We start from the raw sequence: 25992 nt of genomic DNA, 5'->3' as shown, positions 1-25992 counted from the left end.
GAACAGCCTGTTTTAAGGCCCCATGTTTTCCTTTGTGTGACCTAGGAACTCTTAGGTTTTTCCCATTGTAAATAGTTATATAGTCTGACCAACTGAATTTTCTTTGTTTTTGGCCAATGTTGTTTCTCACCTCAGATTGGTACTATACCATCTGTTTTCCTGCATGGTGGTGTCCATTTATAGGTGCAGACTAGCCTGTGGCAATTTGGTGGTATCAAACCATGTTCAGCTTCTTCTCTTAAGGACTTCTGTAGTCTAGTATGCAGACATGTCTGGTAATTGACTCTGATATCCTGTTGTTGACCTTAAGGTCTTGTTGGCATTTTCTGTTACAGATGCTTATGTCTTTGTCATGTGTATTTCAGCGTGGATGTGTGAGTTCACATGGGTCTGAGAAATGAAGACTCAGAAGCACATGAGAATGAACTTAGTCTCTGTGGCTGCAAGGAGCTCAGTCTCGGTGAACTGAAGCTCCTTCCCTTTTCCTCTCAGCATCTTTATTTTTTTCTATATTTACACTTTAGCTAGTAGATTCTCATATCTCAAAACAAACTGATAGAAGCTTCTGACAATACAATGCCACGTGCAAATACCTGATTCATGAGGTACCATGGTTTTCTAGGTTTCCTTTAAACCAAGTTTTACATAGACTTTATATCCATGGGAAACTCTCAGTCAAGAATCACAATTGGGCAACGAAAGGTATTTGTAAAGGAAGGTCTAGAGGCTGTGTGAAAACTCCAGAGCAAGGCCAGGTATAACCCATCAGGGTTTCATGGTTTGTGGAGGTTTCTTGCTATCCCTCTGGTGCAGGTTTGCAGGACATTATATCATATGTCTTTCACAGATACTTCATGGTTTTCTGGGAGAGAAGTTTTGCTGTGAACAAAACAAAGCTTGTTTTGAAAAGTTTGTTCACAAATCCAATTGAACACAGACTATTCCAAGTTTGATCTAAACAAGGAGTTAAGTGGAGCTGTACTTTTCAGGATGTGTTGTGTCCAAAGATTAATTATGTTGTCATTAGTGGGACTGGCCACAAGAGATAACTCAAATCACAGTGTTAAGTTGTGTATTTTTGTCACCGTTGGCCATTGAAAATTCAGGGCAAGAAAGCATTAGGCACAGCTAATGGTTTTTGCCTTACGTACTTTAAGGATACAGAAAAATATGAGAGGAACTGTTGAAATTCTTTGAGAGACTGAATACTGCAATTCAGTCTCCAAAGAGACGGTATTGTTCATATTTAAAATTATATAGGCATTTTGATGACTACTTAGCTTTTTGCTAACAATGTGCTGTAGAAAAGCGTGCTTTCCTTGGCTCTCTTGAGAGCACCCATTTTCTCTCTGGACCTTTTAAAATTTATGACTTTTAAAGGAACACTGGCGAGTAAGATGAGAAAGAACTGCAGATAGCTGTGGAACTAACGGGGCCTTGGGGATCACTTATATAGGAGTTGTCAATAGTTATTGGACAAAAGCCCTTTTTATATTTTTGTTTCTTAGAATTTGAACAAAAGGAAGTAATGAGGATTTTTTTTAATTAATTTCTTTATTGGGGTGTGTGTGGAGGGTGGGGGTAAGGTCTTGCCTTCTTCAGCTTGGCTTTGAACTCATGTTCATCTACTTCAGCCTCCTAAGCACTTAAATTCCAGGTGTGTGCTGCCACACTCACTGTGTAGGTTGTAGAAGTCCTCCTTATAGATTTACTAGGTTCAAGGCTGAAGAGATGGCTAAGCAGTTAAAAGCACTTGTTGCTCTTACAGAGGACCCGGGTTCAGTTCCTTTCACCTACACGATGGCTCACAACTATCTGGAACTCCAATTCCAAAGAATCTGATGCCTTCTCATGACTTCTGAGGGCACCAGGCATGCATATGGTACACATATATACATGCAAACAAAATACTCATATACTTTAAATAAATCTTTTTTAAGGTTCTTCCTCCCCTGCCCGAGACAGGGTATCTCTAGCTGTCCTGAAACTCCCTTTAAAATTAGAATTGTGAGGTCAAAGGAAATGTACATCTCTTCTAAAATGGTTTTACTGTTGTGCTGGTTAGTTTTTATTGTCCTAGAGTCACCTGGGAAGAGAATTTTGAGATCATATTGGCCTGGGGATATATTTATGGGAGATTGTATTGATTGATGCTTGATATAGATGACACTATCCCTGAAATGTATAAAAAAAAAATCTAGCTGAAGCAGGCAGTAGTGGCACAGGCCTTTAATCCCAACACTTGGGAGACAGAGACAGTCATCTGAGTTCAAGGCCATATTGATATACATAGTGAGTTCTAGAACAAGGGCTACACAGAGAAACCCTGTCTCAAAAAAAAAAAAAAAAAGGACAAATCAAAACAACAGCAACAAAAATATCTAGCTGAGCCTAAGCTAGTGAGCAACCCAATAAGCAGCATTCCTCCATGGTTTCTGCTTTAAGTTCCTGTTTGAATTCCTTTCCTGATTTCCCTGAGTGACTGACTGACCTGAATGTGTAAGATAATACATTTTTACCCTGCCACAAGTTGCTTTTGGGAATGGTGTTTATCATAGCAACAGAAAAGCAAACTAAAGCAAATTTTTTTTTTTTTTTGCTGTGTACATTTTTACTGTTGATATTGATAGAAAAAAAGTAAAGACAGAATGTGTTTGATTTCTTTTTTTTTCTAAAATCAAACATTCCACTAGAGGGAGATATTTAGCTGTCAGAAAATTAAAAGATATAGATCACACATTTTGATCATATTAATACTTATTTTTGCATAATAACTATTATTAATACAGCATTTGAACCAAAGTGCTTGACCCAGTTAGGGTTACTATTGCTGGGCTAAAACATCATGACCAAAGCAACTTGGAGGAAAGGGTTGGTTTACACATCCACATCACTGTTTATCATAGACGGATGTCAGTATAGGAACTCAAACAAGGTAGGAACCTGGAGCTAGGAGCTGCTGCAGAAGCCCTGGAGGGTGCTGCTTACTGGCTTTTTCCTCATGTCTTGCTCAGCCTGCTTTCTTATAGAACCCAGGACTATCAGTCGAGGGATGGCACTACCCGTAATGGTCTGGATCCTCCTACATCAATCATTAATTAAGAAAATTCTTATGGAGGCATTTTCCTTTTTTTAAATTTATTTTTATTGAACTTTACATTTTTCTCTGCTCCCCTCTCTGCCTCTTCCCTCCCCCCTTCAGCCCTCCACCAAGGTCCCCATGCTCCCAATTTACTCAGGAGATTTTGTCTTTTTCTACTTCCCATATAGATTATATCTATGTCAGGCTCTCTTAGTGTCCTCATTGTTGTCTAAATTCTCTGGGATTGTGGTTTGTAGGCTAGTTTTCTTTATGTTTAAAAACCACCTATGAGTGAATACATATAATTGTCTTTCTGTGTCTGGGTTACCTCACTCAAAATAATGTTTCCTAGCTCCATCCATTTTCTTGCAAAATTCAAGCTGTTATTTTTTTTCTGCTGTGTAGTACTCCATTATGTAAATGTACCACATTTTCCTTATCCATTCTTCAGTTGAGGGGCATTTAGGTTGTTTCCAGGTTCTGGCTATGGAGACATTTTCTTAATTGAGGATCCTTCCTCTCAGATGATGTTAGTGTCTGTCAAGTTGACTTAAAACTAGCCAACACAGTGCCCTTAAATTCTGTTAGTAAATTATTAGAAACAAAGATGGGGAAATCTCTGTAGAGAGTATCAGGCATTGCTTTAGTTGGTGCAACTCTTGTCAAAGGTGTTTGTAACACAGAATTCATTTCCTCCAGCTGACTGTCAGGTGTTGTCCACACTGCAGTGTTTGTGAAGAATTTTCAGACAGTTAGAACAAATGTGCACACAGATTCAGTCTTCCATAGCCCCTGCAGTATAAATTTGAAGGATGGTAGAGTGTGTTTTCATAACTTCTCTCCCTGGAACAAAAATACTAAAAAGTAACAACTAATTTTTTTAAATGAAGAGTATACAATTTCATCGATACAGGCTTTAAAGGTAATCAGCTTATTTGAATACCTGAATCTAGACATTGAAATCCTAATATATTGTGTATCATGAAGGTACAGATTTTTGAAAGCAAAGAGTTATCTTTCAGCCCAGAAAGACTTGATCTAGGAACTAAGGTGACTAATAATCAACAACTACCAAAAGTCAACCTGAGACATTGTCTAAGTTCCTTATCTCATGTCAGTGATAGATAAAATTGCAGATGGAGGAATAAGCAAAGTCAATGCAGATTTATTAATGAAAAATGAGACATTAAGGAAAAGTTAGAGAAACTCCTCCAAGTGTGAAGTGTCCTGAGAAAGGGAAAATTATAAGCTGTATGTCTGGTGGTTTCGTACATGACTTATTACAGAAACTAGACAAAGACTAAGATAGTTTTTGTTGAAATTGTTCAATCTCTAGACATGTCCTTGGGCCAAGCAGGCCAGGAGGCAGCAAGCTCTGCAAATGCCTCCCTGGCCCAGCTGGAGATGATCACATGCTATTTGCCCGGTAATGATAGTGATCATTTATGGAAGCCCATATCTATCCATTTTTAAGTTTCTTTGTTAGCTGCCAACCTTGCTGACCTGCTGGCAGCCACAAACACTAGTATTGCCAAGTTGCCTACCCTTTGGTTGTTGCTGGTCTCTAAACTTGTCTTGTGTCGTGCTGGCTATTGATTGAATTATGCTCTCTTTGAACCCTTGCTTTTTTGATCAGCTTGTAGTTTGACCATACACCTTTTCCCTTACTGCCTATGGGAAACTGAATCCTGCCTTAAAAGTTTATACAGTTTGAAAAATTACTATCTTTAAAAATGTTTGGTGGTAAAGTGGTAAGGGTAAGGTTGAATCATGGTCTTTTACATTGTTGCTCAGGCTGGTTTAGAACTCACTGTGTAATCCAGTGTGGCCACTCACTTGTGTCAGACCGCCTGCTTCAGACTTCTGAGTTGCAAGTATGAGCTACTACTATACCTGGCTCTAGAGCCCTTTTCTTAACGATTTCTGTTCATAGTTCTTAAATCATAAGAGTCAGTTGAGACCTGCTGTTAAAAGGACCAGGATAGAAAAATGACCTGGTAGATTGCAAGGAAGTTGAAGTCAGGGGTGTTTATAAGGTCGTTTTCCATATGTATCAAATCAGAAGGAGTGGCATGGTTAACAGTACCAACAGCAGGGCAGGAGTGGAAAACGGTAGCTTGGAATCAGCTTTATGCTGACTGAGCAGAATCTTTAACCTTGTAGGGATGCACGGGTAGGGATACTAAATGTCAAACTGTGTAGACAGGGTAACCTGCCTGTGTCAGTAGTGAAAGGCTTCTGAGAGTTTTGTTTTCTCCTAACCTTTCTATATTTTATTCCTCTTTTTTTTATTTTATTTATTTATTTTTTGATATTTCGAGATAGGGTTTCTCCGTAGCTTTTGGTTCCTGTCCTGGAACTAGCTCTTGTAGACCAGGCTGGCCTCAAACTCTATTTTATTCCTCTTTAAAGATTTTATTTATTTATCTATTTTACTTTATGTGTATGTACACCATGTTCTTATTTGATGCTTAGAGAATCCAAGAGAGGGCGTTGGATCTCCTGGAACTGACATTAAAGAGGTTATGAGTCTTGAAGATGCAGAGAACCTTGGTACTGTTAACCACTGATCCATGCTCCAACTCCCTATTTTTTTCCTTAAAAATTTTTTTAAATATAAGCTTCATTGAGAGAGGGAAGAGCGATAATATGGGCAAAGGCGTCAAGACCATGATGGGAAAACCCACAGAAACAGCTGACCAGAACTAGTGGGAGTTCACTGACTCCAGACTGACAATTGGGGAACCTGCATAGGACTAATCTAGGCCCCCTGCATGCAGGTGACAGGGGGTGGCATGGACAGTTTGTGGGGCTACTGGCAGTGGGACCAAGAGTTATCCCTAATGAATGGTCTGGCTTTTTGGAGCCTGTTTCCAATGAAGAGAAACCTTGCTCAGCCTACACACAGAGGGGGAGGGCCTTGGTCCTGCCTCAGCGTGGTGACATGACAGAATTGTTGACTCCTCATGGGAGGCCTTACCCTCACTGAGGAGCAGATGGGGGGTAGGATGAGGGGAAGGTGTGGGGAACGGGAAGAGGGGAGGGAGGGGGAACTGGGATTAGTATGTAAAAAAATATATTAAAATATATGTATGTGTGTGTAAAAGCTTCATTGAGATTTATTTCCTCCTCTTTTTTCAGCCCTAGGGAAGCACTAATCTGTTTTTTATTACCCCACTGTGAACATTTCGTAGAAATAAAATCATACAATGTTTGAAGTCTTGTGTCTGGCCCATCCTTGTTATAGCACATGTCGTACTTTTGGGGGTTAAATAATATCCAGTGTATGGATCACCACATTTTGTCCATTTCAGCACTTGGCTAAATTGTTTTCACTTTTGGTTCTTTTGACTAATGCAGTCATAAATACTCACGTGGAGGTTTTTAAGTGGAAATATGGGTTGTTTGGCTGTATCACTAGAAGTGCAATTACTAGATCAAATAGAACTACTAGATAATGACTGGTATATTCATCACTTCTCTGATTACTGCCTACTTGTTTTTCTTTTTTTTGAGAATACATTTTAGTTTCTATGATCAAACTCACGTAGATATGAACTTACATATTTAGTACAGTGCATTAACCCTGTACAAATGAGAAAAATTAAATTTAACATTTCCAGACCAATATGGCTATAAATTTTTGTGCAGTGCCAACTCAACATGGCATACTGAGATACCTTTTTTCAAAGTTGACAAAACAGCTAAAGTTTACTAAAATCCGTATTGTGTGTGTATGTGCGTATGTGTGTGTAGAGACCAATAATAGTAGTATATCATCAATAGATTACTGCCTCTTTGTATATTGTCTTTGGAGAAATATCTTTTTAAAATTTAAGTTGTCAGAATGTCTCTGGTGCATCACTAGGTATGCTAATGCATACCTTTAATCCCTGCCCTCAGAACCAGAAGCATTTAGCTCCTTGTGAGTTCCTGGCCAGCCTGGTCTATATAGTGAGTTCCAGGACAGCCCAAGTTACATTTAGAGACCCTGTCTCAAACAAACAAACAAACTGAAAATGTCTGAAATTGTTTTCACTAGTGATGAAATTGGTTCTGGCTTTTGGTAATAGATACCACTATTATAAATATCTTTAGTAGTAAGGCTTTCTCTATTTTACTTTAGTGCAGAATCTTTTTTAAAAAAAGATTTATTTAATTATGTTCTTCATGCGTGTATCCCTGCAGGTCAGAAGAGGGCACCAGATCTTATTAGAGATGGTTGTGAGCCACCATGTGGTTGCTGGGAATTGAATTCAGGTCCTTTGGAAGAACAGCCAGTGCTCTTAACCTCTAAGCCATCTCTCCAGCTCTAGTCCAGAATCTTATAGGAATCTAAACTGTAAGAATGCTATAAATGAATATTTAGGCAATTGGCTGTTAGAATGATTTCCAGAAGGTCCAATTTATATTTCTGGTGCCAGGTTTGTGTGTATCTTTACCTGTGGCAACCCCTGCCCTATACCAGGGCCTGGCACATACTAGACAAGTACTTTGCCATGAGATCCTGGCAGTAGCATTTATAAATTTCTGTTCTGTTGAGATGTCACTTGTTTTTAATTTGCATTTATCTACTACTACTGAGATCCTAACTTTGCAAATGTAGTCATTTGTTTTATGAGTCTTTTAGTTTATGTCTTTTATTTTTAGTTTTTATCTTTTCCTCACATGCTTATGTTAAACATTTTTCTCAGTTCATTGCCACACCAACTCCAGTGTCATCTGTGTGACATGACATACTTCATTATCCCGGACAGGAGTTACATATCCTATGGGACTAGGCTTCCTGGAGGTCAATGGCAGATGGCCTGGTATCGGCCGCCGTTGAGGCATAGATGGGTTTCTCGATTAGCTGGCTATGTGGGATGTGGGCTTTATACAATCTCTTTTATAATAATGATATTCTTTATATCTACAAGACAAGGATTATCTTTTCAGGAACAGCTCTGAGATAGGGAAGCACAGTATGGGAATGTATAAGACTACAGCAAAACCCTTGCCATACACAGGGGTGTATGATGAACAAGGGAATAAATGGGTTAATGTTGATGGACAAAAAGTGTTATATTATACTTTGAACTTTATGGATAGGCTTGCTAGATCCTGACCCCCATGGTGTCTGCTGCATAAAAAGGTACAAAAAAGTGTATTTCAGCAGATGCGGAGAACTGTCAGGCATATTTGGTCACTAGATGAGATAAAGAAAGGGTTAGAAAGAGAGCCTGCAGGAGGGCCATGAAAGCGATAATGAAACAGAAGCTTTCTATTCTTAGATAAGATGAAACCACTTGTCTGAGGTTTACGTTCCCAGGGACAAGAGTTCCTCTTCAAGGGATGTTTTATGTCTAACACCTGTTCCTGAAAATATGCTTTTCTTAGAAATCACTGATGTAACTAAAAAGCTTTCATGCTGTGCCCACTGATGATACATGACCTTCTGATTTGTTCCTTGTTTAAATACTATATAATGAAAACATGAATTCAGTAAAATTGCAGCAGATTCCAACCACTCTCTTGTGTGTTGTCTGTCATCTCCAACCTCGTGCCTTCTTGAGTACCAAGACACTGCTTCTCGACAGAGAAACCCTGTCTTGAAAAAACAAAATAAATAAACAAACAAATAAATAAATAAATAAAAGACACTGCTTCTCCCACAGTCTGAGTGGCTCCACTGAGCCGGTCTGTGGCAGTTCATGACTTTTTTCCTAAAGTGACTTTTATTTAGATATTTTCAGTTTTGAAATAATCATTTTTGCTAGTTTTTTACTGTTGTTCATTTAGAAAGTTTTTTAAAAATTCATTCCTGCTAATATTTGTGACTTCAATATTCAATTTATATGATTAATTTGGAAATCATTTTAAGTTTTAGTAACTACTGAGTATAATTTAATTTGCTTAACAAACTTATCATTTCTCATCAATTTTCTATTTGCATATTTTAAAGTAATTTTGTCTGATTTGAAAGACAATCTGCTCTTATGCATAAACTTTTTATCTTTATTTTAGACTAAAGAGAAATTATCTTCTATTATAACTGACCTCAACATAATCATGGAGCCCACGGAGTATTCAGAATTAAGTGAGTTTGCATCTAGGTAAGCCGTTTTACAAATTTAATTGCTTTGTGGTTGATTTTTGCTCTACAGGTTTTTGAATTTTCTATATATTTTTTGCTTTCTGTTTTTTAATATATTTAAATATTTTCTTTTTAAAAATTTTATGTGTATGGGTGTTTTGCCTGAATGTATGTTTGTATACCATGTATGTGCAGTGCCTGTGGAGACCAGAAAAGGTCACTGAATGTATGCTGTTGACCTTTCAGCTGGATCTTTTAACACATTAATCATAATTTTCAATTTGAGACTGGGTTTCCCTTTGTGGACATAACTGGTTTCAAGCATTCACTCTTCGACCTTATGTTCTTTGTAGCTGAGATTACATGCCAAACCTTAGATATATTAGAACTCCTATTTAACAGATACCAAACTCTGACTCATCTTTGAGTCCAGGTCTGCTGATTGGTTAACAGTGGGTTAAATCTTCTTAATTTTTGGTTGAATGATAGACATTGCCTGTGGGAAAGCAAACTGAAGCTGAGTACTTGGGGCCAACATTTTATCATGCTGCTAATGTGGGGAACTAACTCAATGGCAGCCAACAGTTGAGCTGGATTTGGGAGTATTATTATTATTATTGCTATTTTAAAGATATATTTTTATTTTTAATTATGTGTATGTGCACATGAGTTTAGGTACCCTCAGAGTCCAGGAGCAATCCCCTGGAGTTATAGGCCCAGACAAGGGTGCCTAGAATTGCATTTAGGTACTCTGCAAGTACTTGGTGTTTTCTTCTGAGGTATCTCTCTGCATCAGGATTTTTTTTTTCTTTGTGTTATGGAGGGTGTGTTGAGGGTTGTCTCTCTCTGTTACATAGGCTGCCCTAAAATTGTGATCATCTTACCCTGTCTTCCCAATGTTGGGTCCCAGGGGTGTACAAATAATGGGTACAGACCACCAAAATTTAGGAACAAGAACCATACTTTATTCCAGTCACTGCAGGCCAAAAAAAATTGCAGCTCACTAGGGCCACAGGTCAGAGTTCAGCTTCTGACACTGAGACAATGAGAGCTGGTTTTGAGCCTTTTCTTACAGTAAAAATCAAGCACCAGATATGGATCAAAGAGCTTTTACAATCTTGAAGTCAGGCTTAAAATTATGTTACATTTTAAGATTTACACCTTTTTGATTATAGGATACTAACTTAAGATGTTTGAGAAAGCCTGTGGCTGGCACAGCTGCTTTTTGCTGTCCCTTAGAGAATGCAAGTCAGAGAAAGAGAATAGAGTCCCATCAGAGAGTTAAAAGTTAAGGGAATGCAACGCAGGGAGTTCCATAGAGGTAATAGTTCGAAACTAACCTTTGCCCTCCCATAATCATCTAGCTGGAAGGGAGGAAGCAAAAGTTAAAATGTTTACCTCTGTTCACAGTAGCTATAGCAGCTCTTAAAGGCAGAAAGCAATAGTTAAAAGTTAAAAGTGGCTGTATGCTTCAGTTTTCCTAGAATGTGTTTAGGCTTACAATTTTTATATTCTGGGTTCTTCATCAAGTGGTTGAGATTGCAGGCATGTGCCACCACTGATCAGCGTTGGTATAGGTTCACAGACCCAATGAATGCCTTGTCTCTTCCATGGAACTAGACGGATTTCACCTCTGTTCCTCTTTCAGAAGCAGTTATTCTTTGTCTTGGCATCAGGAGTGGTGTTAGGCCTCTCCCAGAGGCAGATGGATTGACCTTCTCCCTTCCAAATTCTTGGAAGCCATGGATTTGTTTTCTTTCATTGCTTTGCCATCTCACCTTCAGTCACTTAAAGTTTCTGATTCTGACACGGCTTGAGGCTTCATGCCTGTACTCCAGCAACAGTTGATCACTCTTTGCATGTCTGTGTTACTGATAGTTCTTTCTGGGCTTCCACCATGGCCAAGTCTATCTGGTACAATGCTTTTGTGTGTGTGGTTCATTTCTCTCAAAGATGGACAAACTGTGACTTAGAAATGTTTAGATGAAATATTTCTTATCGAAACCCATTTATACCCATTTTTTTACATGTTGAGGATAGTTGACTTCATGGTATAGTGACAGAGTAATTAGGATAGAAATTGTTACTCCCAGATCGTGGGGGTCCCCCCAAAACCATGATGGTGTCTGCACTCTTTTATAAAAGCAAAGAGCCTTTATTCAAACTTAAGCTTGAACTCTCCATCTGTCTAACGCAGCAGTTGAGAGCAGAGAATGCCAAGCCCAGCTGGGGTAGGGTTTTTATCATAGTAGAGATTGGGTTGAGGGAATTTCCAGGGTTCAGGACCCTGATTGGCTGACATTTGTCTAGGGGTCTTGGCAAAAAGGGAATATGTGAGTTCTGGGCTCAGTCTAGTGTTCTTATCTAATCTTACCTAATGGTTGGAATGTCAGATACTTCCCTTTAGATGTTGGCCCTCTCTGGGTTGTGTCAGCTGATGGCTTTTTCTGGAACCTTGTGCTTCTTGCCTTGGCAGTTGTGTGACCAGGCTGCCGTGGGCTCCATATTCCCCAGTTTTCACAAGTACCAATGACAGGACCCAGTCATGGCTCCTGCTTGCCTAGGGAATAGGGGGTGGTATTGGGACCTCAGTACCATTAGCTTACATATTTTTCTAGGACAGTGACATTTGCATCAATTGCCATTCTTAAAGCCCTGTAGCTTTGATCTTTGAGTGCAGCCAGATTATAATCCTGAATGATTTATATAGGAATAATAGTTTTATAAGACCATATAATACCTCTTTGATTCTGCATAAAGAAGGTCAAGTGTCTTATTGCAGAGTTATTTTGGTTAATAAATCCGTCAATTGACAGTTCTGGGCCTATTTTCATAGTATGTCAATGGGCCTTATAGGTAGTCATTTTGTCCACTATGTAAGGGAGTTTTCTTTTGACTTAGCTTTTCAACCAGGGAGCACAGGACAGTGTGTTCTTTCCTATAACTACTTCCTGCTGACTTTGGGGCATTGTCAGGGACCAAGAAGGCTGAAATGCTAGTCAAAAGCACAGAAGAAATTCAGACAATGGGGTATTTATCAGAAGCATCTGGTTTGTAGACTCTGTTGAAGAGACGGGGAGCATTTACATGGGCTGGACTGGTCCACATCAGCTTTTAGCAAGTCCAGGGCTCGCAATTATTTAGAGCAGGTTGTAGTCAGCAACGGATGCATACATGTGTCTGTCAGCCAAGTGGAAAACTTGTTGAGACAAGTTCAAACTAGGAACAGAAGTTAAAATTTATGTACTTAAAGGGAAATAATATTTGAAACTTTCAGGTCCATATTGAAATCCATATTATAGAAAAAAGCAGATAACAGGTATCTGTAAAACAGCAGGAATAGACTCGTACCTTTGAGTCCTAGCAAAAACTATAGATTTGGGTTAGAAGCATGTATTTTTTTCTGCTGTCCAGAGAGCCAGGTATGGATTGGACAGCGATGTCTTTGACCTGATAAGAAACACCCTTACAGTTTATACCTGTTATTCTTTCGGTCCCCGCCCTAGCCACGCCCACTCCTTTTTTACCTCTGACCTCCGCCGCCATCTCTCTCCTTCTGTTCTCTCTCCTTTGCCTCTCTCCTCCTTTCTTTTTCTCCCTCTCTCCCTCTCTCCCTCAATAAATGTTTTATGGCTACCTTTTGTGTCTATGGGTCTGCTCACATGCGCCCGCCGCATGGCTCCCTGCTGATGGGAACTCTGCCACTCCGGAGCCGGCACCCGCCCGCCCTGCTGGCACCCACCAGAGCTTGCTGCTGCTCCGTGAGCCCCGGGGGACTCCCCCACAGTTTTTTGTTATGTTTTGTTTTGTTTTTTCGAGACAGGGTTCCTCTGTGGTTTTGGAGCCTGTCCTGGAACTAGCTCTTGTAGACCAGGCTGGTCTCGAACTCACAGAGATCCACCTGCCTCTGCCTCCCGAGTGCTGGGATTAAAGGCATGCACCACCACCGCCCGGCCCCCACATTTTTTTAAAAAAGAACAACAATACCAACATGACAAGTAAAATAAACTACCCAAACGGTAGTATCTTAAACCATTTTTTAAATCAAGAGACCTAGCAGCTTTAGAAAAAGCAAGGTTTGATTTTTATATATAAAATGAGCTAACAATCTAGCTATAGCCTTGTGGAAGGATTTGGATGCCTGTTGCTGCTAAGCTGACAGTTTGCTAGCCTAGCCATCAATACTAACAGAGATCCCAGAAGGATAAATAAATTATACCTGAGTACAGACCAAGTTGCTTCCGAATCTATTAAAAATGACAGGGACTAGTTCATTATAGTTAGCCATACCCAGGTCTCCATAGCATTGGAAATAGAAGTATCAGAACAGTTGTCTTAGCCAAGCTTGTATGGTAATTTTTTTTTTCCTGTGGAAGAGATGCTTGGGAAAGACCAACTTTATTTTGTCCAGGCAAAAGTGGTACAATCAATTTTACAATATCCTGTTGTTTGTACACAGTCTAAGGCAGATCCTGGCAGCAGGTATTGCATTAGGGCATCTTGCCCAGTTGTCAGCATCATCATAATCCAGGTGGAGACATCATGGTGTCCCATAATTCTTGGAACCTTGGGTCACTGCTAAGATCTGGGAGTCTCTGTCTAATATAATAAGCTTTTAAATCACCATTTTAAATGCCATATTCTGCAGATCTCTGAAGTATTTGAGGACTGCCTAGGTTTATCTGATTAGACAAACTTTGTTTCTAAGTACTTGTTTTAAGCTTGACTTTAAAAACATATACAGGGAACTAAATAAGGTTTATCCCTGTAATTAATTATATCAGTGCTTTAAGGATGACAATTAACTTGTATTTCCTATCAGTCTATAACACGTTATCAGCTTTTATAAGACTAGAACATTACATTCTGTCAGGTTTAGCCTTAAAAATAGTGATTTTCAGTTGAAGCTAATAAAGAAACCAGTCATTCTGAGGGTAAGAACAGAACAAATTTGTATGCAGCTGTTAATGCTGTCTCCTTGGAAGGCAAGGAAAGTCGGACACGGAAGAAATGGGAGCAGGAGGGGAGCCCAGGAGCTAGCATTGTCCTTGACAAGTTCTAAGGCTTCACAACCACAGGTACTGGAAGGGCCACAAGTTCCTTTTGCCAGAGATAAGGAGGGTGACACCCTTTTTAGGGACTAAGAACGTTCTCCAAACCCCTGAGGAAATGGGAGCTTTATCTGAGTGCCTGACCTTGGGAAAAGAATTTTGTAGTTTTATCTCTGTTAAGTGTGAGCCTTACAAAACAACAATTTTTTCAATTGAAGTTCCTCCTACTATCAATACAAAAATTTTATGACTCCATTTATCCAAATAGCTGAAGCCCAACAAAGTTAGCAAAGACAAGGAGGCTAGACATACATTTTTAAGCCAGAATAGACCTTTTATAAAAGCCTAAGACACCTAGGCTATGTAAAGAGACCCTATTTTTTTTTTTTTTTTTTTTTTTTTTTTTTTTTTGGTTTTTCGAGACAGGGTTTCTCTATGGCTTTGGAGCCTGTCCTGGAACTAGCTCTGTAGACCAGGCTGGTCTCGAACTCACAGAGATCCGCCTGCCTCTGCCTCCCGAGTGCTGGGATTAAAGGCGTGCGCCACCACCGCCCGGCAAGAGACCCTATTTTAGAAGAAAAAAAAAAGAAAAGCATTGTTCCAGCAACACCTATATACACAAACTCTTTGTATTGTTACTCTGCAACTTTTAACTCCTGGCAAAGCCAAAATTTACTTATTTACCCATCAAACCACATTTGTGCTGTTTTCAGAGTTTTGTGAATATACCATATTAGAATTATATATGTATCATGTTGGTAAAATGTATAGTAGGGCCTCGAAGGATGGTTCAGCGGTTAAGAGCATTTCTTTTTTTTTAAAAAAAGATTTATTAATTTATCATGTATACAGTATTCTGCCTGTATTTATACCTGCATGACAGAAGAGGGCCAGCTCTCATTACAGATGGCTGTAAGCCACCATGTGGTTGCTGGAAATTGAACTCAGGACCTTTGGAAGAGTAGGCAGTACTCTTAACCACTGAGCCATCTCTCCAGCCCCCTTAAGAGCATTTCTTATTCTTTCAAAGGACTCAGTTTTGATTTTAGGAACCCATATAGTAGCTCATGACTATCTGTAACTCCAATTCTAGGGCATCACATGCCCTCTTCTGATCTCTGAAGATACCAGTCATGCACATGTGCACATACATACATGTAGCCAAACACTAACATAAAATACATAAGTCTAATATAAACTGTTTTTATAAATTATATGATAGCTGACTTCACTATTTCAAGAGAGACACTATATTTCCATTATCCACAATAATAACCTTTCACTGAAGTGTAATTTTTCTTTTTTTTTTCTTTTTTTCTTTTTTTTTTTTTGGATTTTTGAGACAGGGTTTCTCCGTAGCTTTTGGTTCCTGTCCTGGAACTAGCTCTTGTAGACCAGGCTGGTCTCGAACTCCCAGAGATCCGCCTGCCTCTGCCTCCTGAGTGCTGGGATTAAAGGCGTGCGCCACCACCGCCCGACCTGTAATTTTTCTATTAGTCTCAGTGTGCTTGCTTAATAAATTTAGCTTTATTATGTTATATATAGATAATGAAAACATTGTACATGCAAGATTTGATATTATTTTGATTTTAGGCTTTCACTAGGAGCCTTGGAATGTATCCTTCATACTCCTCACTCATGTAGGATGCATCCCAAGACTTCTGGTGAGTTTAAATTTCTTTTCCCTAGAACAAGTAAGCCAAGTTGGAATCATGAATCATATAAGGATTATGTTTGGCATGTTTAACTTTATAATAAATTGCAAACTGTTTTCCAAGATGATCATACTATTATTCAACACCAACACTGTATGAGAGTGAATGATAATGTTTAAGTGAAATAATTACTAGCATATTGATTTCTAGGAGAGCTTTGTAAAGTTTTTAATTCAGAATTTCTTCTTTTGCTTTGCTTTGTTTTTAAAGAGACATTTGGAATCACTTTGGTTTTCTGACCACTTTAGTTGAAATTGAAATGTTTTTGCCAACATTTTGTGAACAATCCATAGCATCTGTTTTACATTTGCTAACATTTGGACTTTCCCTAGGAAAAATGGATACATTGTAACCAACTTTACTGTGCTATGAGTCCCCCATACACTCTATATGTAATTGAAAGCTATGCATGCTATAATAATAGTAATCTTGATAAGTACAAAAGAACTGTACTTTTAAAGTTCTTTTAAAAATTACATTACTTTCATTAGGTTGGTGTTCAGGTATCTGTGTACTCTGCACAATTCTTTTTGTTGTTGTTTTTTAAGACAAGATTTCTCTGTGTAACAGCCCTGGCTATCCTAGAACTTTGTAGGCCAGGCTGACCTTGACTCACTGAGGTCTGCCTGCCCCTGTCTCCCAAGTGCTGGGGTTAAAGGAGTGTGCCACCACTGCCAGCACTCACTCACACACTCATGCGCACACGTTCTCTCTCTCTCTCTCTCTCTCTCTCTCTCTCTCTCTCTCGTTGTTGTTGGGTTTATTTTTTGCTTACTTGGTTGATGGAAAATAGATAAATCTTCTCTTTGCTTTATGTGCCATATTGAAGAAATTAATCCATTTCACTGGTTTTCTTTTTCAGTGTATATCCTTTGGAAAGTAATTTGTTTACTCAGAACTTTTTTTTTTTTTTTTAATCTGTCTGTCTGATATTTTAGGTTTTCGAGACAGGTTTTCTCTATAGCTATGGAACCTGTTCTGAAACTAGCTCTTGTAGAACATGCTGGCCTTGAACTCACAGAGATCTGAAAGACTCTGTCTCCCAAGTACTGGGATTAAAGGTGTGCACCACCACTGCCCAGCTGTTTATTTATTGGTTTTTTGAGACAACTTCTTTTTGTAGGCTTAGCTGTCCTGGAACTAGCTCTGTAAATCAGGCAGGCCTCAAACTCATAGATATCCACCTGACTCTGCTTCCTAAGTGCTGGATTAAAGATGTATAGCACCACTGCCCAGCAGACAAAATAATTTTAAAAAACAACTAACAACAAAACAACCCTATTGCTTCCTTTCTACGCTTCCACCATTTACTAACTATTGCCATTCTACTTTGTTTTATTTTTATACATTTTTTATTGATATTTATTGAGCTCTACATTTTTCTCTACTCTCCTCCCTGCCTCTTCCCCCACCCTTACCCTCCCCCCAAGATCATCATGTTCCCAGTTTACTCAGGCGATCTTGTCTTTTTCTACTTTCTACTTCCCATGTAGATTAGATCTAATTAAGTCTCTCTTAGTGTCTGCATTGTTGTCTAAGTTCTCTGGGATTGTGGTTTGTAGGCTGGTTTTCTTTGCTTTATGTTTAAAAACCACCTATGAGTGCCGGGCGGTGGTGGCGCACGCCTTTAATCCCAGCACTCGGGAGGCAGAGGCAGGTGAATCTCTGTGAGTTCGAGACCAGCCTGGTCTACAAGAGCTAGTTCCAGGACAGGCTCCAAAGCCACAGAGAAACCCTGTCTCGAAAACGCCCCCCCAAAAAAATAAAAAAATAAAAATAAAAAATAAAAACCACCTATGAGTGAGTACATGTGATCATTGTCTTTCTGTGTCTGGGTTACCTCACTCAAAATAATGTTTTCTAGATCCATCTATTTTCCTGCAAAGTTCAAGCTGTCGTTATTTTTTTCTGCTGTGTAGTACTCCATTGTGTAAATGTACCACATTTTCCTTATCCATTCTTCAGTTGAGGGGCATTTAGGTTGTTTCCAGGTTCTGGCTATGACAAACAAAGCTGCTATGAACATAGTTGAGCACATGTCCTTGTGGCACAATTGAGCATCCTTTGACTATATATCCAAAAGTAGTATTACTGGGTCTTGAGGAAGGTTGTTTCCTGATTTTCTGAGAAATCGCCACATTGACATCCAAAGGGGTTGTACCAGCTTGCATTCCCACCAGCAATGCAGAAGTGTTCCCTTTTCCCCACAACCTCTCCAGCATAAGTTGTCATCAGTGGTTTCGATCTTGGCCATTCCTACAGGTGTAAGATGGAATCTCAGAGTTGTTTTGCATTTCTCTGATGACTAAGGATGTTGAACATTTCCTTAAGTTTCTTTCAGCCATTTTAGATTCCTCTGTTGAGAGTTCTCTGTTTAGGTCTGTACTCCATTTTTTTTATTGGATTATGTGATCTTTTGGTGTCCAATTTCTTGAGTTCTTTGTATATTTTGGAGATTAGACCTCTGTCTGATGTGTGGTTAGTAAAGATCTTTTCCCATTCTATAGGCTGTCATTTTGTCTTGTTGACCATGTCCTTTGATTTACAGAAGCTTTTCAGTTTCAGGAGGTCCCATTTATTAATTGTTTCTCTCAGTGTCTGTGCTGCTGGGGTTATATTTAGGAAGTGATTCCCTGTGCCAATACATTCAAGTGTACTTTCTCTTCTATAAGGTTCAGTGCCGCTGGCTTTATGTTGAGGTCTTTGATCCATTTGGACTTGAGTTTTATGCGTGGTGATAGATATGGGTCTATTTTCATTCTTCTACATGTTGATATCCAATTATGCCAGCACCACTTGTTAAATATGCTTTTTTTCCCCATTTGCTATTTTTTGCTTCTTTATCAAAGATCAGGTTTTCAAAGATGTGTGGATTGATATTCAGGTCTTCTATTCGGTTCCATTGGTCCTCCTATCTGTTCTTATGGCCAATACCAGGCTGTTTTGAATACTGTAGCTCTACTGTAGTAGAGATTGAAATCAGGGATTGTGATGCCTCCAGAAGTTCTTTTATTGCATAGGATTGTTTTGGTTATCCTGGGTTTTTGCTTTTCCAAATGAGGTTGAGTACCGTTCTTTCAAGGTCTTTGAAGAATTTTGCTGGGATTTTGATGGGCATTGCGTTAAAGTTTTTTGATTTTTTTTTTTAAGTACATCAAATATTTCATTAAAGTGTAATTTAAATTACTTGGTACAAGTAAAAAGGTAACACGGAACATGCAATATGCAACAAAACCGCTTAGGAGTTTATTAGAGGGGGCGTGTACAGGCCTGGGAAAGTCAGTGTGCAGAGAGAGAGAGAAAGAGCTAAAGATGGCTCCTCCAGCTTTTAAGGGCTGCCTAGCGCATGCGCACAGGGGCTCATGCGCCTGTGTCGTATGTAGATGATGCAACCATGCTGCATGTGGGTCATTTGGTGTTCTTTTTTTTTTTTTTTTTTTTTTGGTTTTTTTTTTTTTTTTGGTTTTTCGAGACAGGGTTTCTCTGTGGCTTTCGAGCCTGTCCTGGAACTAGCTCTTGTAGACCAGGCTGGTCTCGAACTCACAGAGATCCGCCTGCCTCTGCCTCCCGAGTGCTGGGATTAAAGGCGTGCGCCACCATCGCCCGGCTCATTTGGTGTTCTTTAAGATTCTCGGAGCCATTAGGCACTTCTGCCTGAGGGCTTGTCCGCATATTTGTGGCTCTGGAACCCGGAAGTGTTGGCCGTGTTGTGTAGCTGAATCATTACACGAATTATGAAGTATTTGTCTTTTGGGGGTAGAGACTGGCTTTAGTTAGTACAATATTTTTTAAAATTTAAATTGATTTTGACTGATACATTGAAAAAATTAAAAAATTCTTAAGTATGCTGTTTTGATATATATGCATTGTATACTGTTTGAATCAAGTTAAATATGTTATTTATTTCTTTACTAAAAAATTCTTGCAGATTTCCGAAATGTATGGTACATTTTATATATAGACACTCTTAGTATAATATTAAGGTAGAGCCATAATAGCATGTTTGAGAAATTCCTTGTTTTAAAATAGAATTATGATGTAAATAAATATCATATTTTGGTCATCCATTCATTTGCCAGTGGACATAGAAGTCCTGTCTTAGTTAGGGTTCTATTGCTGTGAAGAGACACTATGACCAGGGCAACTCTTATGAGGGAATAGATTTAACTGGAGCTGGCTTACAGTTCAAAGGTTTAGTCCATTATTGTCATGGCAGGAAGCATGGTGTCATACAGACATGCATAGTACAGGAGAAATACCTGAGAGTTACACGTCTTGATCCCCAAGCGGCAGCAGAAAGAGACAGTGACATACTGGCCAGGCTTGAGCATCTGGAACCTCAAAGCCCAGTACCAGTGACACTTCCAACAAGACCACACCTCCTCCAACAAGGTCACACACATTTCCTAATAGTGCCATATCCTATGGGCCTATAGAGACCATTTTTATTCAGACCTCCACAGGTCCTTTCCACATTTTAATTATTGTTATGAGAATGAGTATACAAGTATCTCTTTGAGACTGTTTTCCTGTCTTTTAGGCATGTACCCAGAAGTGAAATTGTTAGTGTGCATGGTAATTCTAACTTTTAATTTTTCTTTCATTCTTTTTTTGAGATGTGGTTTCTCTGTGTAGTCCTGATTGTCTTGGAACTTGTTCTGTAGACTAGACTGGCATTAAACTGACAAGAGATCCACCTGCTTCTGCCTTCTGAGTGTTGGGATTAAAGGTGTGCACTACCACCTCCAGGCTCTCTGTTTTTTTGAAGAACTGCCATTCTGTTTTCCACAGTAGATACCTGCTGCTAGATAGTATGTCTATGTGCATGTGTTTAATACAGTTAGCTATTGTGTTGAGTTTCTCTATTTTCTGCTATCTGGCTGCTATAAATATTATAACTGTCCTTTTCCTGCTTGCCTGGATCCTGAAAAGGACAAATGAAAAATGAAGCATAAAAGCTCACTAGCCCTTTATATCCAATGGAAACCCCTTCAGCTGGGATAAGTAGAAGTCTAAAGACTTTCTGTTTTGTTTTGTTTTGTTGAAACAGGATTTCTCTTGTGTAACAGCCCTGGCTGTTCTGGAACTAGTTCTGTAAACCAGGCTGACTTTGAGCTTACAGATCCACCTGCCTCTGCCTCAAGGATGCTGTAATTAAAAGCATGCACCACCACTGCCCACAAAGTTCCTGTCTTTTATCTGCACCTCTGTGATCAGAGCAGTATCATCCATCAGAGCAGACAGATGCCAAAAATAGGGAGTACAGAGTCCTTTTTTCTCCACTCAGACTTCCCCAGAGAGCTGCAGTTGTACCAAGAGCTGAACTTGACTGAAATGAACCATAATTTGCTGACTGAGACTTAAAGTAGATGTTGGAAGTCTTACATAGATGCCAGATTTTCACAAGAACTCTATCAGACAGAGTTTACTACTGGAATTTTCCCCGTGGGAAGATGAAATTTTTAGGTCATCATCTGAAAATCATTACATTCATTTTTCCCCTCCTTGTCGTGTTTTTATTAATTTCTTGGGAATTTCATATAATACACCCTGATCATACATGCTTCCTATTCCTTCCAGGTCCCTCTCACCCTTGTGCCCCCACCACTACCACCAAAAGTCCAATTTGTGTTGGCCATATACTCACTGGAGCCTGGTCAAACTCCCAGTGGCCATCCCTTTAAAGAGAATTGTGTCCTCCCTGTAAGCATTTTAGCTCAGATGGAAAGGGATCTTGGCAGTTGGTAGCCAAGGAATACCTTGTCACAGTAAGCATAGCAGTTTACTTCCTTGGTCCAGGAAAAGGTTTCTCTAATGTAACAGCTCTGTTCTGGCAGGAGGAGGTTTCCCAAGGAAGGTATTACAGTTCTGCTCAGATCCCCTGGAGCGTAACAACTCTGTTATTACTAGGGAAAGTGTTACAGCCCTGCTCTTCTGAGGCTCCAGTAAAAAGTTACTTCTCTCCTCCACTCCATTTGGGCAAAAGAAGGTCTCACAGTTCTTTCATTCCGGAATTTATTGGGAGGGAAGAATCCAGAAGAGTGACCACCTCTGTCACTGCAGAAAATGGCAGCAGCAGCAAACTGAATAGGTACAGGGCTTATATAGGGCTTCTTATGGGCAAAGTTAGTCCAGGGAGAAGATATTCAGGGTGAGGATTGGTCAAATTTCATTCTCTTGAGCTCAGATTGACTAGATCTCGTGATCAGGGATTGGTTGGTTTTCTGCTCAGGGAGTGGTTGGTTTTCTGCTTAGTTGGGCAGGGACAGATTTGGTTTTGGTTTCAGGGCCAAAGTATATTCCTTCTACTGACACTTTTTAACTTTTTGGCTCTAATTTCAGGGCTATAACATATTTCTTTCACTGGCTCTAATTTTAGGGCCAGAGTGGGTTTGACTGGCCCTTTTACCCTACACTTCTCCCACTCTCACCCTCCACCAGAAGCCGTCAAATGTGAATAGCTACACTTTAGCATCTTCATCACAATTTTTAATGACTCTTCTACAGTTTCGTGTCTGCACTGTTTCTTTTAAGGAGTGGGGGAGAGGTTGGTACAGAAGCCTTCAAGGGCTCTCTTTCTCAGATAAGAGTCTGCATTGATACCACTGCAAAAGAAGCTTCCCTGCTTATAGCTGCTGGGGGCATTCCAAGAGCTATGGGAATATAAATGCCTACAGTATGCCACACATGGAGTCTTGCTAGCCCAGAGCTCCCACCCTCTAACGTGTGGTTGGCCTTTCTGCTATTCAGCCCCAGCCTTCTGTGCCTAGGGTTCTCACTCAGGAACTTGTATGGGATAGAAACTTTGTTCCAGAAAGCACATTATTTTGCATTCATCAAATAAGATTTTCTGGAGAATGTGGCCTTTGAGTGGTTGGAAAGTTGGATAGATTCAAACAGTTGAGGACGTTCCAGGCTAATATAGTAGTTTGTGGCAATTAGCATTAGCTGTCACAGAACACACACTTACACAAGTGTAGGGATCAACATATAGAAGGGCATCAAGGGTATTTTTAGTGTTAGTGTAAAACGTTAATAAAAAATAAGAAATAAGTGTTAAGTGAGCCTATCATTTCATTCTAGTTATTAATTGTAGCATCTTACTCTTCCAGAGCAGAAGAAAAAAGAGATTTGCTCATGTTTTTCCGGAGTCTGCATTTTTTTGTGGAGTGGTATGAATATCGTAAGAACACATTTAAGCATTTTAAGGTAAAGTCTGAAGATTTTAAATTTAAATATATGTAGAAAATGAAGCTGGTGTTAATTTTGTTGATACACTCATAGTTTGCTTTCTTTTTTTGTTCTTTTTTGAGGTAGGGTCTGACTATGTAGACTATAATATCCAGGGTCTGGATATTATGGAACTATGTAGACCAGGCTGGCTTCAAATTCACAGACATCTGCCTGGCTCTGCCTCTCTAGTGCTGGGATTAATAGTATGCTCTATATACGTGCTTTAAATTTCAAAGAATAGAGAATATTGTCACTGGTTTAATAAATTAGCAGTTATTTGTAATAAATGAGTGAGAAGTTTCTATATAAATCAATGGATAATTGATATTATGAAATTATATTATTTTGACTATTCACTATAGTTAATTTATTGAGAATTTTATTTTTGAAAATTCAGCCTTTCAGGAGTACATAAAAAACAAAAATAAATGCTAGTAAAGAATATATAGTGCCTGCTGTGGTGGTGCATGCATTTGAGCCCCACACTCATAAGGCAGGAGCAGGGAGGTCAGGATGAGTTTGAGGCCAGCTTGGTCTACATAGTGAGTTCCAGGCCAGCAAGTCTATGTACACTCTGCCTCAAACAACCTATTATATATTGTCACAAAGCAATATAATTGTAATTTCTATGTCAGACTACTTTAAGCTGCTGTATTATTGCACATCTTGAGTATAAATATTGACGCTTGATTTTTATGAAGTAATTGTTTGCGTGTTTGTTCGTTTTGATTTTACACAGCTCCTTATTTCTTGTTTAATTATTTTTTAAAAAAAAGTCTTTTATTTTACATACCAAGCCAGTTCCCCCTCCCTCCTCTCCTCTCACTGCCCCCACCTTTTCCCCACCCCAACCCCCATCCACTCCTCAGAGAGGGTAAGGCCTCCCATGGGGAGTCAACAGAGTCTGTCACATCATGATGAGGCAGAGCCAAAGCCCTCCCCAGTGTATCGAGGCTGAACAAGGTATCCGGCTCCAACTTGCATAGGGCCAAACTCAGCCTTCTGAATGTGGGTGACAGTTTATGTGGCTTGGGCAGTTTGTAGGGCCACTGGCAGTGGGATCAAGATTTAGCTCTAATATATAAGTAATGGTTTTAAGTCTGATGGAAATACTTAAAGACTGCTTTTCAAAAAATTGTTTAGGGACATAATCAAAAGTTGGTTGTGTTGTAATCCCTCAGGTCCTACTTATTTCCATAGCATTGTTATTAACAGCTGTCAGCCACACAAAAACCTGAATGAATCAGTGTAAATAATATTTCAAGGTTCTAGTCCTTCAAAAGCCTAACCTATGACTGTTATTTTAAAGATTAGTACTAATTTGCCTGTATTTGGAGTTCAGTTCTTTTCTTATTATTAAATTCATTCTCTTTGGTTGACTTAATAAAATTTGTCAGGTGTAAGGCTTTCTCCAGAATGAAACATGGGCAGTTCCCATACTGCAGTCCTTCAAGTAATTCTCATGATTTTGTTATATTTTCTTGTATGTGGTCATGTATTTATTTCTGGGCTCTCTAATTTCTTATATCATGCACACACATACTCTTTGAGTTATTGTGTTTTTATAATAAGTCTTTAAGTTAGTAGATGAGTCTACTCTCTTGCTTCTTTTTCAAGATTTTTTTTGTTTATATGGGGGTTTAAATAATCCATATAAATTTTAGAGTAGATTATTTTTATGCTTCTGTTAAAAAAAATCATTGATACTTTCATAGGGATTTTATTGAATCTCGAGATTGTTTTATTGTCTTAATAATATAACATTTCCAGATCCACGAACATAGGTGTCTATTCTTTTTTTTTCTCTTTTTTTTTTATTCTTTTTTACTTAAAATTTCCAACTGCTCCCCGTTTCCCATTTCCCTCCCCCTCCTCCCACATATTGCCCCCTCCCCCCGCTCCCCTCCCCCTATCCCCACTCCACTTCTCCTCCCCCTAGTCCACTCCCCCTCCCTCTCGATACTGAAGAGCAGTCCAAATTCCCTGCTCTACAGGAAGACCAAGGTCCTCCCACTTCTATCTAGGTCCAGGAAGGTGAGCATCCAAACAGGCTACGCTCCCACAAAGCCAGTTCATGTATTAGGATCGAAACCTAGTGCCATTGTCCTTGGCTTCTCATCAGCCTTCATTGTCCGCCTTGTTCAGAGAGTCCAGTTTCAACCCATGCTTATTCAGTCCCAGTCCAGCTGGCCTTGGAGAGCTCCCAATAGATCAGTTCCACTGTCACAGTGGGTGGGTGCACCCCTCGTGGTCCTGATTTCCTTGCTCATGTTCTCCCTCCTTCTGCTCCTCATTTGGACCTTAAGAGCTCAGACGGTTGATCCAAATTGGGTCTCTGTCTCTCTCTCGATCCATCGCCAGATGAAAGTTCCTGTGCCATTCTCCTTGGCCTCTCGTCAGCTCTCATTGTCCACCACATTAAGAGAGTCCGGTTTTATCCCATGTTTTTTTCAGTAGCAGTCCAGCTGGCCTTGGTGAGCTCCCAATAGATCGGCCCCCCTGTCTCAGTGGTTGGGTGCACCCCTCAGGTGTCTATTCTTTTATGTATGTTTTCTTAGTGTTCTATTACTGTGAAGAGACACACCACGACCAGTTTATAGAAGGAAACATTCAATTGGGGGCTTGCTTACATTTCAGAGGGCTAGTCCATTATCATGGTAGAGAGAATGGTAACAGGCAAGCAGTCATGGTGCTGGAGTAGTTGTGAGCTCACATCTGGTGCAGGCCTTGAGAGAGACACTGAGCCTGGCATGGGCTTTTGAAACCTCAAAGGTCACCCCCAGTGACAACACTCCTCTAGCAAGACCATACCTCCTAATTATTCTTAAAACAGTT

General features: G+C 39.5%; 1 protein-coding gene across 1 annotated transcript in view; it reads left to right on the top strand.

Annotated features, from left to right (window-relative positions):
• Positions 1 to 25992, top strand: part of Cenpp (centromere protein P) — a 196844-nt gene that overhangs the window by 9691 nt on the left and 161161 nt on the right. Inside the window, exons 4-5 of the mRNA XM_057787187.1 lie at positions 9089 to 9177; positions 23037 to 23133. Of these exons, the coding sequence (XP_057643170.1) occupies positions 9089 to 9177; positions 23037 to 23133 (186 nt within the window). The remainder of the gene's footprint in view (positions 1 to 9088; positions 9178 to 23036; positions 23134 to 25992) is intronic.

Source organism: Chionomys nivalis, chromosome 13 (assembly GCF_950005125.1).
Source record: "Chionomys nivalis chromosome 13, mChiNiv1.1, whole genome shotgun sequence".
Classification (NCBI taxonomy): Eukaryota; Metazoa; Chordata; class Mammalia; order Rodentia; family Cricetidae; genus Chionomys; species Chionomys nivalis.
Note: the sequence above shows the minus strand (reverse complement) of the source record. Positions and strands in the feature narration are given on the sequence as shown.